The 13,170-nt window shown below is 55.2% G+C and overlaps 1 protein-coding gene across 2 annotated transcripts in view; it reads right to left on the bottom strand.

Annotated features, from left to right (window-relative positions):
* Positions 1–13,170, bottom strand: part of Kcnq1 (potassium voltage-gated channel subfamily Q member 1) — a 390,510-nt gene that overhangs the window by 270,002 nt on the left and 107,338 nt on the right. For both annotated transcript variants that reach the window (XM_004654224.2, XM_045150057.1), the window contains exons 7-10: positions 6,171–6,281; positions 5,034–5,129; positions 2,832–2,954; positions 1,727–1,868 (exon numbers count right to left, since the gene is read on the bottom strand). In XM_004654224.2, coding sequence (XP_004654281.1) covers positions 1,727–1,868; positions 2,832–2,954; positions 5,034–5,129; positions 6,171–6,281 — 472 coding nt within the window. The remainder of the gene's footprint in view (positions 1–1,726; positions 1,869–2,831; positions 2,955–5,033; positions 5,130–6,170; positions 6,282–13,170) is intronic.

Here is a 13,170-nt window from a genome sequence, read left to right as displayed (position 1 = left end):
GATATGGAAGCTCCCTTCTGAAGATGCAGTTGGCCTTCCATGACTACAGGGAATGCTTCCAGGACCTCTGAGGATGCCAGATCCTTACGAACCATGTCAGGATATTTACATAGACCCTACACAGGTCCCCCCTGTGCCCCTTATGACATCACCACATTACTTATAATAGTGACTTGTCATGTAAATTCCTCACAGATAAATTGCATTGTTCAGGAGTAAATACAAGAAAGAAGTCGTCACTTGTTCAGTGAAGATGTGTTTTTGGTTTTTTTGTTTTTTTTTTTCAAGTATCTTCAGGTTACGTCTGGTTGAACCAGAGGATTTAGAGCCCATAGTGATTAGAGTCAGGTACTGCCCCTGCAGGGAGCGGCCCCTCCACAGCTCCTCAGAACAAGCAACCAGCAGGGCGGTACAAGGGGCTTCATAGGAGACGCTGGGAAAGGCAGATTTTGGTGTTCTTCTCCCAGAAAGACACAGCTACATGCAGGTGCTGGTGGCAACATAGCTACCTCAAATATCCACACTGACCCAGAAGAAACAAAAGACCAGAATCATTCACATTTGGGCTACAGACAGCTTCTAGAGAATTCAGCCATCTCCCACAACAGTAAGCACTCAAGTTGCCGGAGAGAGAACTCCGAGCTGTAGGGAGAAGTGAGGTCTGTTCCACCACAGCCACCCATGCCTGTGTCTCAAAGCTTATACTGCAAACCCAGAAGATCTACTCTGTATTCACGGCCAGAAGTGTGAGGACCCCAGACCTGTAAAGTCTGATGGAACAGTGTTTAAAATTGGTTCTGAAGGCCAGGTGTGGTGGCGCACACCTTTAATCCCCGCACTCAGGAGGCAGAGGCAGGATCACTGTGAGTCTGAGGCCACCCTAAGACTACATAGTGAATTTCAGCCTGGGCTAGAGCAAGACCCTACCTCGAAACAAAAAAGAAAATTGGTTCTGGGCTGGTTCTTGGCTTAGACGTTAAGGTGTTTGCCTACAAAGCCAAAGGATCCAGGTTCAATTCCCCAGGACCCACATTAACCAGATGCACAAGGGTGCGTAGAATGTGTCTGGAATTTGCAGTGGCTAGAGGCCCTAGCGTGCCCATTCTCTCTCACCCTCTCTCCCTCTTTCTCTGCCAAATAAACAAACAAATAAAATACTTAAAAAAATTATCTTTTTTTTTTTTTTTGGTTTTTCAAGGTAGGGTCTCACTCTGGCTCAGGCTGACCTGGAACCGGAAATAACTATGCTGTCTCAGGGTGGCATCAAACTCAAGACGATCCTCCTACCTCTGCCTCCCAAGTACTGGGATTAAAGGCATGCGCCACCATGCCCAGCTTAAAAAAGTATTTTTTCAAAAAGAAAATTGGTTCTGAGATGGTGGCCCCTGGCAAATTTCTCTGCCTGAGGGAGGCCTTTTGCTCCTGTTCCACACCCTGATACAGCGGCAGACTAGGAAAATTGCAGAAAAGTGGCAGCAAAGTTCTCAGAAGCTTCTAGAAGTCTTTACCCTGCCTTCCATCTTCAAGTAGTGGAGACCTTACTTAGGACATGCTCAGGCACCCAAGGAAGGAATTAACTGTGTATACTGTGGGATCCTGTGGACAAAGTGTCACGAGGGGGTTCGGGGTGGCAGGGTAGCACCCCAAAGCCAGGTTGACTTTGGCTGTGGGGTCAGTGGTGAGCGGCCAGGCCCCGCCCCACCCTGCCCATGTGTAACTTGCTTACCAGAGCTGTCATAGCCATCAATGGAGAAATGGTCTGGCCTCCGCTCCTCGGGGGGATCGCACGTGATGTGGGGGACAGTGAGCATCTTCTCTCCGGGACTCACTCCGTTATCCTTATCCAGTTTGAACTTTTTTTTCTTCACCTAAAAATCCACATAATCAACGGCACTTTCTGGATATCATGTGTCAGACCCTTCACTAGTCTCTGAGCACCTGCACGGTGCCAAGTCTGGCTTGACAGTGCGTGCCCTGCCAAGGGGCCTGGGGCTGGGGTGCTGGGCCCCAGTACCCTCAGGCAGTGGTGTGGTGGCAGACTGCAGGCGCTGATATTGTCCTGGTGCTTCTGGGGTCCTGGGGTGGGGATGAGGGTGGACCAGGTGTGGCCCTGTGAACTTGAAACCCAGTAGGGGGAGGCGGACAGGTGGGCAGGCAGGTAGACCATCACCAAGCATTAAACACACAAATGAGCCCGAGTGGAGGCCGCTTGGCATGTGACGGAGGACACAGTAGGGCACTGGGACCTCTTCCAGGCGGTCACCTGGAAAAAGCGAGGGAGCAGGCTATGTGGAAATTGGGCAGAACGCTCGGGCAGAGGCGACTGCAGCTTCAAGGGTCCAGTGGCAGCTGGAAGCTGGAAAGGCTAAGAGTCTTCAAGAAGGGTATGGGTGTGGGCCAGGAAGGGTCAAGCCCTGATCTTTCACGTCCTCGGTCACAAAGGACTCCTACCCAGAAACGAAAGACCTTCCCTCACCCTCGGCCCTGAATGAACACCTCTACCATATGCGCCTCCCAGCAAGGAAAGCCCACCACCTGGGTCCTCCCGACAACTTCCTGCCCCACAGCTGACTGGAAGCTGGCCCAGCCTGCTCCCAAAGTGCTCTTGGGGCTTCTTTAATCCTGGTCTTGGAGTGGCCGAGCCTGCATGAGCTGGAGGCTGGGAGACAGAGGATGGCAGGGACCCCGCATGGCACTGACTTCTCTAAGTCCAGACTGACAGTGACACCCCAGTACAGAACACACTGAGTGAACTCCCCCGTGCCTGATCCTCACAGACTCCCCACCTGCTCACAGCAGCCCCCACCCTGCTGATTATTGGGGTTGGTTACCATGACAGATTTCTTAGGCTTGGGGCTAGGGGACAGCAAGGCATGGCTCCGGGCAGGCTTGCGGACATAGATCTTCCAGGTGGAGGAGTCAGGGTTCTCAGCGGCATAGCACCTCCATGCAGTCTGAAATTGAAGTGTTAGAGATGGGTCATCTGTCTAGATACCCATTGGGGCCACATGGGAAAGCTGTCACCCCTCTTACATCCCTAGGCCCAGCAGTTTCTAGAACCCCTGCCCTAATAGCTTGGCTCATTCCCTCCTGAAACAGGAAGGACACTGCCTCATATGCCAACTGCCTATCACTCAGAGGTCAGATGCCACCAACATTTTTATCCATGTCCTCAGTACCTCTTGTAGAGTGGCTTTAATCCAGGCCTACACATACGGAGATTCTCAGGTCAGACCCACACAGGGAGGCTGAAACCAGACAGCCAGTGTCCACCCTGGGGGGAAGGACTGCAGAGAGGGCTACCCTGGCCTCTGTGGAGCAGGGTACCCAAGGCTGGCAGGAAGAGAGTCTTCCCAGAGCCTCAAGTGCCACCCTTGTTGCTGTGGGGAGTCTCAGATGCCTACGGGTGAAGCCTTTGGCTTGGCGTACATTTCAGAGGGACCTCTGGCAGTCACAACAAGCAGGCTGAACCAGAGGAGGAGGCACTGGCAGGGACCCAAGGGAGCCCAGGTGGGTAATATGGGGACCCCCCCCCCCAGGGGGGATGTGACAGGAACAGGTCCCAGAGCCTCATATGAGGAAATATCATGGTGTCCTTGTCACTTCTGGCCCTACTAGCATAAGACAGAGGGACAAGTTGAAGGTGCCTGCATCCAGACTCCCTGCTGACAAGACAAGAGTCTGGCACAGGTGCTGTGACCTGGAGCACTTAGGGGGGCCCTTCTGAGGGCTGCATGTCCTACGAACACACTGCGCACCAGCTCCGTGCCTCACTGTCCCCAACAGTCCGAAGTCCCTCTCCTGTACACCCCATATTGTCCACCCCTGCCACCACGGGCCCCAGCACATCTGCCACAGCGGGTGTGGCTTCCAAGGGGCCTCGTCCACATGTGGTGTGGCTCCCCAAGAGCCGTTTTGATGCTGGTCAGGGAACCCGGGTGCTGCCTGTTGGACACTCTGGCCACATGGCTCGTGTGGGTTAAGAGGCCTGATTTACAGTCTTCTAAAGATGAGAAACCGTAGGCTATGCAGCTTGGTCTGCAGGGAACACAGCACCATGACACTCCGCTGTGTTCTTCCTGTCCACACAGAAAACCCAGGCCCCGAGTGGCTGGTTCGGGAACAAGGTAGAGCTCAGAACTATGGCAGAAGCCTGGGCAAGAACCATGAGACCTCTTGCATGGATCCCTGCCTGGAGCAGACCACCTGCATGGGTGCCACAGCCAGCTTGGGACCATCCTGGCTCCCAGTGGGACATTCAGCTCAGAGGCATCACCACCACCACACTGGGGAGAGGATCGTGTCCACAGCCACACATTGGCCCCAGCCAACTCTAGCCTCCTACTTGACCCCCTCCTAGTGATTTCTAAATGGCTTCTGTGACTATGTCTTATGCCCAAAGGGTGGCCCTGTTCTCTGGTGTATCCCTAAGGGTCTGGGACACAGGTGCAGAGCCCAGCATCTCCCTAGCTACCTTTAGAACCTTCTCCATTTCTCAGGCTCAGTCTTCACTGTCTCCTAGCCTTGTGAGTGTAGAAATGGCCCATGTTGTCTGAACACTGATCCTCACTTCTTCACCCGGCAGCTCTATTTCCAAGGGATCCTGGGTCTGCTACAGGCACTGCCACTGTACAGGCTGGGTCCCTGGGCTCCCTAGGAAGTCAGGTACCTGGACCTCCCCCTTTCTCCTCCCTCGAGTCTCAGCTCTGTCACCAGAAGCTGACCAGAAGGTAAGGAGGGGCACAGACTGACTACATCGATCCTAAAGGGGCCATGGTCCGCCTTGCTCCCAGCCTGCCCGTGAGGCTCTCAATGGGAATACCATGGAGGGAGGCGGTCCCACACCCCTAAGAGCAAGCACTTTCCCAAAGGGACAGGGGAGTCTGTGCCGTGAGAGGGGGGTCCACAGTAAAATGCTCCCATGTCTCATAGGCTGGGGGGACACAGGACAAGGACAGTTCCAACCTTCAGATGGATGCAAGGGCTGAACATGGCCCCAGCAAAAGCCTTGGGGCCAGGCTGGGGGCGTGCACCTGGATGAGTGACGCAGCGGCCGGGATCTGCCGGTTGAAGTGCTTCTGCCTCTGCTTCTGCTGGACCTTCAGGGCAAACCCAGAGCCGAGGATCCCCTAGGAAGGCACAGAAGTGAGGCTAACTGTCCCACAGTCCACACTGGCCAGTGTCCAGCCTCAGGACAAGGAACCTGGGGCACAGCAAAAGGCCATAAGCACCCCTGACCAGGCCTGTGCATTGAGGAAGATGCTATAGTGATGCAGGTGTCACCGAGGTGGGTGCCATGCGAGGCCAACCCCTAGGGTCTGCCTGATCTGACCAGCTGGGGAGGCAGTACCCACTTCCCAGGGCTGATCTAGTATGAGGCCTGGCTCCAGAAGGGAGGGGAACCTCTCTACCCATTCCCAGGCAACACCTGCAGGGAGCCAGGTGGGTTAGAGACCATATGCCTGTGTCTGAGCTGAGGCCACACACCTAGGGTGGGGACAGGAGTCAATGACAGTCGTCAACAAGCGACCCACAGCTGATGCAGCCAGGGTGGTTGAGGGGATCAACAGCAGAGGGCAGAGGGCCATATTCACACAGCACCCCATTTATCGCACATGTATAGATATACACACGGACATACAGAGAACCTCCTGTGTGTGCACAGAGGCACGTGATGCATAAATACACCCTGGAGCCCAAGGCTGTGCACACGTGTAAGTGTACACACGAACACAAATACATGTATGTAACACCCATATATGTACACGGGACACACAGTGAGCACATGCTATTCAAATACAACATATACAGAAACACACATGCAACACATGTATGCACAGTACCTACACACATATGTAGAAGACATGCATGCACATGCACACAGAGTATTTTCTACCTACACACATGCTGTACATGCACCCACATATGTGTAGACCTGCGTTTCTACCCTCAGTCTACTATTTCTGGAAAGGATGCAGGACACACCCCATCCTGGGTGTAACACAGAGCCGTGGGTTAGTACAGCTACTCCCCTGCACCCCACAGTGTGTGTGGAGAACCATACCTGGCCACCTCCCGCTTTGCTCTGAGGGACCTCTGAGGACAGGGGGTGGGGGAGACAGGGACAGGTGGGAGGTGGGAGGTGGGAGAGAGGTCTGATAGACACTCACCGCTGGGAGCGCAAAGAAGGAGATGGCAAAGACGGAGAAACAAGAGGCGATGGTCTTCCCGACCCACGTCTGGGGTACCTTGTCACCGTAGCCAATGGTGGTGACTGTGACCTGCGAGGAAGAAGGGCAATAATCAATGGCTGGTGTGCTGAGAATCTCAGGAAGGATTCCTGCCCGGCCCCAACCCCAAACCCTGATGACCAGAAAGGCCAACTTAAGACCCCCCACCCCCACCCCAGCCACCAAGACAGCAGCACTCTGCAGATGCTCAGGAAGAGCAGTGGGTCACTTCAAGACCCCCGAGGCCCCTGACACAGACTGCACAGCCCTGAGGCTCCAGAGAGCCCGGTGGCTTCAGGATGGGCATACGGCTCAAAGCCCACCCACAGGGGCCAGACCTCCTGCCACCCTGCCTGCCCCAGCCCAAGAAGCCCTGTCCCGGCCACCGACGTTGCTGTGCACTGGCCCCCAGGAGGCCGGAAGCTCCCTCTGAGGCTGTCTGTCCACAAAGAGCTGGGACAGGGCTGACACGCTGCTTCCTGCCACCAGCCCAGGGCTCCAGATGTTTCATTTTTCCTTTTCTGAGAGAACAAGACAAGGCACTAGCCTTCTTCTCAGTGGGGGAGCCGCTGTCCAGGGTGTGTGGTGGGACAATAGGAGCTAGGGGCCGCCCCCCCCCCATGTTGCCCCCTGCTGACATCTGAAGTCTGCTCCTGGGGCTTCTGCTGAGGGACTTGGGAGCCCACCCTGGCTGTGCCCAGGCTACCAGGTTATAGCCCGGGTATGCAATGTGGCTGCCTTTGGCCTGTTGGGGAGACACAGTCTCACAACTGGCCACCAAGGTGGCGGTTTGGTGCCCAGACCAGCCCTGCAGCTGAGCCAGGCCAGTCAGGTAGGGGCTTGCCACCTGGGATCTTCACAGCCTGTTCGCTGTGGATGACTCAGCTCTCGACACTTGGGGACTGAGTAACAACCACCTCTGCTGGGGCCAGCAGTGGAAGCCACTAAGTGACCCGCTGCCCCACAAGGCCAGCGAGATGGGGCCTAAGGAGCCCTATGTAACAGACTCCAACTGAAGGCAAAGCCCAGGATGGAAGTGCCAATGCCCTGGGCCACCTGAGGGAGGAGGAGAAGGGAGAGACCTGGGAGCCAGAGCCAGAGCCAGCCAGGCACATTCACATGAACGTGAGGACATGTGGACAGGCACCCACAACACAGTTGACAGCTCGGGGTGGTTAGAGCAGAGCCAGTGGCAGACACCGACAACAGCAGTGACTGCAGAGCAACAAACTGCGTTCTGTCTGCGGGCGCGCGGGCCTCACATGTGAGGCCTCGTCGGTTGTTGACAGGCCACGAAGCAACGGGTACATTTTCTTCCCGGTGATCAGAAGGGAAATGACAGGTAAGGCCCCGGCCGAGGCCTGGCCACCCCCTCAGTGTTGTGCTGGGTGGCAGGGCTACACAAGTCATCCTCTCCAACTGCGCACAGGGACGCTTTCCTTGTAATGTCACTGTCCTTGGAAATGCCATCTACATCCCACACATACAGAGTGCATGGGAAGCCACTTACTGCCGGGTCCTTTAAAGGGACCACCCTGCTCTGTGTATGTGGACGCACCCTCACAAATGTGCCTCACATGGAGTTGGGGACACCCGCACACGTGCACATACGAGCACACACATGCTGAAGCATGCATCGACTGTGTGTTAAGGTACCATGGGGACAGTCACAGGCATTACACACATATGCACACAACCCAAGGTCACAGAAAGGTCTGGTGCCTCCATCCATGCCTGATAGCCAGACATCTTGTACACGTATACATGCACACACACACGCACACATACACACCTGAAACAGCCCAGGTTCTCCGAGTTGGAGCCAGGCCATTCCCTGGGCTCAATAACAAGGCTGCTTGTGGGTTGCAGATAAGCGGTCCCAAGGGAGCCAAGGTCCTGTGTAGGCAGTGCCTTCACAGAGGGCCTGCACCCCACATGTGAGGGCTGGGCCACAGCTGTCTTCTCAAGGCAGCAGGCATACTGGAAGGGCCATTTTGTAAAGGCACACCCAGGCTGCCACCAGAGAGGGCACCCAAGCCACTGTACCTACCCTGCCCAGGGAGGGATCCCACCTGGTGATACCACAACCCAGAGGGGCTCAGTGGATGACCTGGCATTCTCGCATGCTCATCCGTCCACCCTATAAACATCTGCTGAGGCTACATCAAAGAGTGTGCACACAAAGGTGGCCCATGTCTCATAAGGATGGACGGTCACACTCAACAAACACACAGTTAGCCCTTAAGACCCTGTTGGAGATCTGGTAACATCTAGTTCTTACCAGGCTGAAAGGGCCTACCCGAGTCCTCTGGCCCTGAGGGCCATGTGATATGCACCCCAGAGCTCGAGCAACCATTTTGAAGGCAAGCATTGGGGCAGAGAGGTTGAGTCCAGCAGAGAGGTGGTGAGGGGGGGAGCTAGGAGTCGTGGGGTAGGCTACACATGTTCACAGTCAGTGCAGATGGCTGTCCACACAGGGCCGGGCTCAGAGTAGAATGCCACATGGTTCTTACAGGGCCCTCAGGAACCTCTACTGTCTTGAGAGACGGGCGGTTGGGGGGTTGTGTGGCATGGCTGGATCAGGACCCGACCTATCACTGAATCATGCCTGCTGCATCTACTCACGTGGGCTGCTGCTGTGACCACGTGGGGCTAAGCAGAAGTTTTATAGAAATGCATACTTTCCTTCCACTGATAGATTCGTGTCGGAAACATCGTAACTATTCATAAAGTTATTTCATGTATGTAAACATAATGCGTCTGTGGTTATTTTAATAGATAGAGAATTATAAAATGTCTGTTTGGGGCTGAGGAGATATTTCAGTTGATAAAATGCTTGCTTTACAAGTATAAGGGCCTGCACTCAGTCCCTAGAACCCACATAAAACAGCTGGATCCTTGTAATCCCAGCACTGGGGAGGTAGAGATAGCAGTATCTCTGGGACTGGCTGGCCGGCTAGTATAGCTTATTTGGCAAGTCCTAGGCCAGTGAGAGATCTTGTTTCAAAAGAGGTGGAATGCATATCCGAGAAACAACACTCAAAGTGGTCCTTTAACCTTCATGTACGTACGAGTGTGTGTGTGTGTGTGTGTGTGTGTGTGTGTGTTTTATTAAGTACTGATTGATCTAACTTCATAAACAAAGGACTCTGCTAAGAATGTAAAGGGGTCCCAGGAGCAGATAGCTTGAGCAGCCATCTGCAGGAGGGTCAGCCTCAGGGTGGGCGCACACACACTACATCATCACACACAGGTGCTGGAACAATAATGCAGGCATTATTTTAATGTTAATAATAATAACAGCAACAGGTTATTTGAAATCATTTTCATTATTCATTAACATTTTAGTAAAATACTTTTAAAAGTCTAAGTCATCTCTAAGAAAACAACCCTCACGAGTTAGGTGTGGTGGCACGCGCTTACAATCGCAGTACTCAGGAAGCAGAGGCAGGAAGACTGAGAGCTCAAAGTCATTCTCGGTTATACAGCAACTTTGAGACTACCATGGGCTACATGAGACCTATTTAAAAATAAATAAATAAAACAAGGGCTAAAGAGATGGCTTAGTGGTTAAGGTGCTTGTCTGCAAAGCCTAACAACCTGGGTTTGTTTCCCTAGTACCCACGTAAAGCCAGCTGGATAAAGTGGGCGGCACATGTACCTGGAGTTCATTTGCAACGGCTAGAAGCCCTGGTACACCCATTCTGTCTTTCTTCCCTCTGTCTCTCTCTCTCTGCTTGTAAATAAATAGATAAAAATATTTTAAAAAATAAAACAGGAAAAACATCTCCACAAAAGGGCAGATGGGGAGGGGGAGCCAGGAGGAAAGACTAGGTAGGGGGCCAGGCTGGGAAAGGTAAGCAGGGAGGCAGCTACTTAGAGAGGTGAGAGGCCCAAGGCCATGCTGCCTCTGCAGGGTCCCAGCTGCCCCTTCATCCCCAGGGTGGGCCACAGCACTGGCCTGCATGCTGGCTGGCCCTCAGTGGAAGGCACTCCCCACCAGTGCTCTTCCCCCCCCCCCCCCCTGGTCCAGGCTGCCACCCACTGTCCTTGTCCAGTAACCAAGCACCCCAGGGGCTCACCCCCTGCCGACTTGTTTTTCCTGAAGTCACAAGTATCAACTCAGGAATCAGCCATTTCATAATCTTCCTGCCTTGAACTTGTCCCCAGTGGCAGGGAGGCCAGATCTGCCAGACTCCCAGGCGATGACAGAGGGAGACCTTATGGGCTCAGCCACCAATCAGGCACGTGAAACCCACAGATGGCCACTTGGGTGACAGGACCTGTGATGCCGGCCACGCAGACCAGCCCTTTTCATCCTTGTGGCCCCCACATCTGAGGAACAGTGAAGGACAGGAGGAGCCTCCTGTCTCAGCCTCAGTCCTGAGAAGCCACACTGGTGTTACCGTATCCCTTCCTTTTGAAGAATTACCCTCGTAGGTGGGAGGTCTAGCCCAGAAGCCCTGACAGACAGCAACTCCAGTTGGTGCCTGAACTTTCCGAAAACTCACTGACTTGGATCTCTTATTATACTCATTGCACAGATGGGTTCAGACAGGCTGGTTAACCGGCCCAGGACTGGCTGGCCCATCGTAGAGGTGGGATAAGAGTGTGGCCGCGTCATCTGGCTCTGTCCTGGCTTCATAGCGTCACCCCATCCCCTTGTATTACACTGTTTCTTTACATTGTCTTTGTTTTCTGTGAGCTAAAGAGCAGCTATGGTTCCAAGGATAGCTGCTCAATAGCATGAGCTGAACCCCTGTACCCCTAGTGGAAATTACTCATATACATCAGCCTCACTGGATCCCCGGTACTGTCCAAGGGAATCAGATACAAGACTGGCATGCTTTTGGACTTCCATTCCTCCTACGAAGCTCAGCTATAAAGGCCCCTCCTTTGGGGAGGGCACTCGGATGAGGGTCCTGCAGGCCCTCTCCTCTCGCTGCCCGGTTGTCTCAGTCCCCATGCCAACAGGAAGAACCTGAGCGCTGGCAGCCCGGGCCTTGGGCCCTCACTTTGCCGGCATCAGAAGAGGCCCTGGAAGAGTGGCCCCTCTTATGGACAGCCCCATGGGGTGTGTGTGTGTGTGTGTGTGTGTGTGTGTGTGTGTGTGTGCGCGCGCGTGTGCGTGCGCGAATGTCAGGGAGCCACGCCTGTGCCCCAGGACCCCTGGCCTGGCTCTGGGAGGTGGGAACCTTCCAGACACTACTACAGGTGAAGAGTAAAAGGGCCTTGGGTTGAGTGAGTTTTATAAGGGGCTGAAATACAGGGTGGGGCTCCAGCCTTTTCACTCTACACTTAAGCACTTAGGGTAAATAAGCCAGGGAACCTCCTGCTTTTAGAGACCCCTGGTCACTCAACAGAGGCACCCGTGTTTGTAAAAACGGCTTTTTTCCTCTACTCAAACTCTAATGCAAACAAATACACTTTATTCTAAGGGCAAAGAAAACTGCAGTGCTCACCAAATGCCTCACTGTCACACTGAGGCTACATATTTGGGCACCCTGGAGACCTCACATCGGAGTGGTGTCCCCCATGCCAGAGAGGGGACATGGTCCCATGGAGCCAGTACCTTTGCTTAATAGCTGTAGGAACTAATGGTGGATGAGGGGAGGAGCCTCCCCTCCACCAGAGTTCACCCTAGTCACCCATGTCCCGGGCTGAACTGTGTCTCCTTGAAGGTCACATTCCTCCACGGAATATGGTCTCACTGGGGACTAGGGTCTCCATCCTGGATCCTCTGTATGGGCCCTAATCCAGCAATCTACGTCCCTGTGAGACATGAAGGAGCAACGCACGACAAGCTAAGGGACGCCTGGGCCACCGGAAGCCAAATGCAAGGAGGAAGGAAGCCCCCTCCCCAGAGCCTCCTGGGGGCGTGTGGCGCTGCCCGTGCCTCAGCGGTGGGCTTCTGGCCTGCAGCTACAGCGGTGCTGGTGGGGCCTCACCTCAGCCAGGGAAGGGAGGCCAGCTGCTGCCGGGGACAGGCTTTCCTGCACCGACTTACCGGGCTCACTCGCTCAGTGGACAGCCAGCAGCTGAGGACCCTGAGAGCCTGCGGGGCCGCAGCAGGCTAAAGGACAAGAGAGGGGCCCACGATGTGGGTATGCCTCTATGGCTGCCATGGGATACAATGTGCCCCATGTCTCTAGTTCTGGCTCCTGGCACCCAGCTAACACCCCTTAGGGTATGGGGTAGGGCCCAAGTCCTGGCCTGGCCTGAGACAGACACAGCAGAGACCAAAGGGGCCCAGACCCTGCCTGAGAAGCGCCCTCACCTTGGGTGTTCCCACTCGGCCCCTATGACTAGCACCCATGGCGGGAGCCCAGAGGTGAGACAGGGGGGCACTCCTCTGGAGGAGTGAGGGAAGACGAAGGAGGTAACTGCCCATCGGCATAGGGCTGCAGAGAGCCCCAGGCGGGGCCGCCCCGTCCTGCGGCTGGAGTGCTGACTGCACGAAGAAGTGCCAGAAACTCAGCCCATAACTCCAAGTCCCGCTGGACAGCTGCAGGGACAGCCGCTAACTGGAGGGACACTCTTGGCCCCTGAGCTGGGCACTGGGAGGGGGGGCCCCGAGGCAGCTGAGGGTGTGGGGGTCTCGCAGGAACAATGGCCAAGCAAGGGTGTACCGTGGCCGAGGTGCGGGTTGCAGCTGACGGCGCAGGCCAGGGCACCGGTGCCAAGCCGGGCACAAAGGGGCCGTGTTCCCGGCCGGCGGGCGGATGTTTGCACAGGTGTGGGAGTGGGGGCGCTGCTCCGCCAAGGGCCGGGGGGCCGGGGACCAGGGGGCCGGGAAGCAGCTCCGGCAGACGGCTGGGAAGGCAGGCGGCAGGCTGGGCAGCGCCAAGGCTGGGCACCGTTTATCAGCCACACTGAGGGCAGTCACCCCCTCACTTCCTGCTGCGCCTCACCCACACTGCCCGTTGCCCACCAGGGACTT

Source organism: Jaculus jaculus, chromosome 1, assembly GCF_020740685.1.
Source record: "Jaculus jaculus isolate mJacJac1 chromosome 1, mJacJac1.mat.Y.cur, whole genome shotgun sequence".
Taxonomy (NCBI): domain Eukaryota; kingdom Metazoa; phylum Chordata; class Mammalia; order Rodentia; family Dipodidae; genus Jaculus; species Jaculus jaculus.
This window is presented reverse-complemented; position numbering and strand designations above follow the sequence as displayed.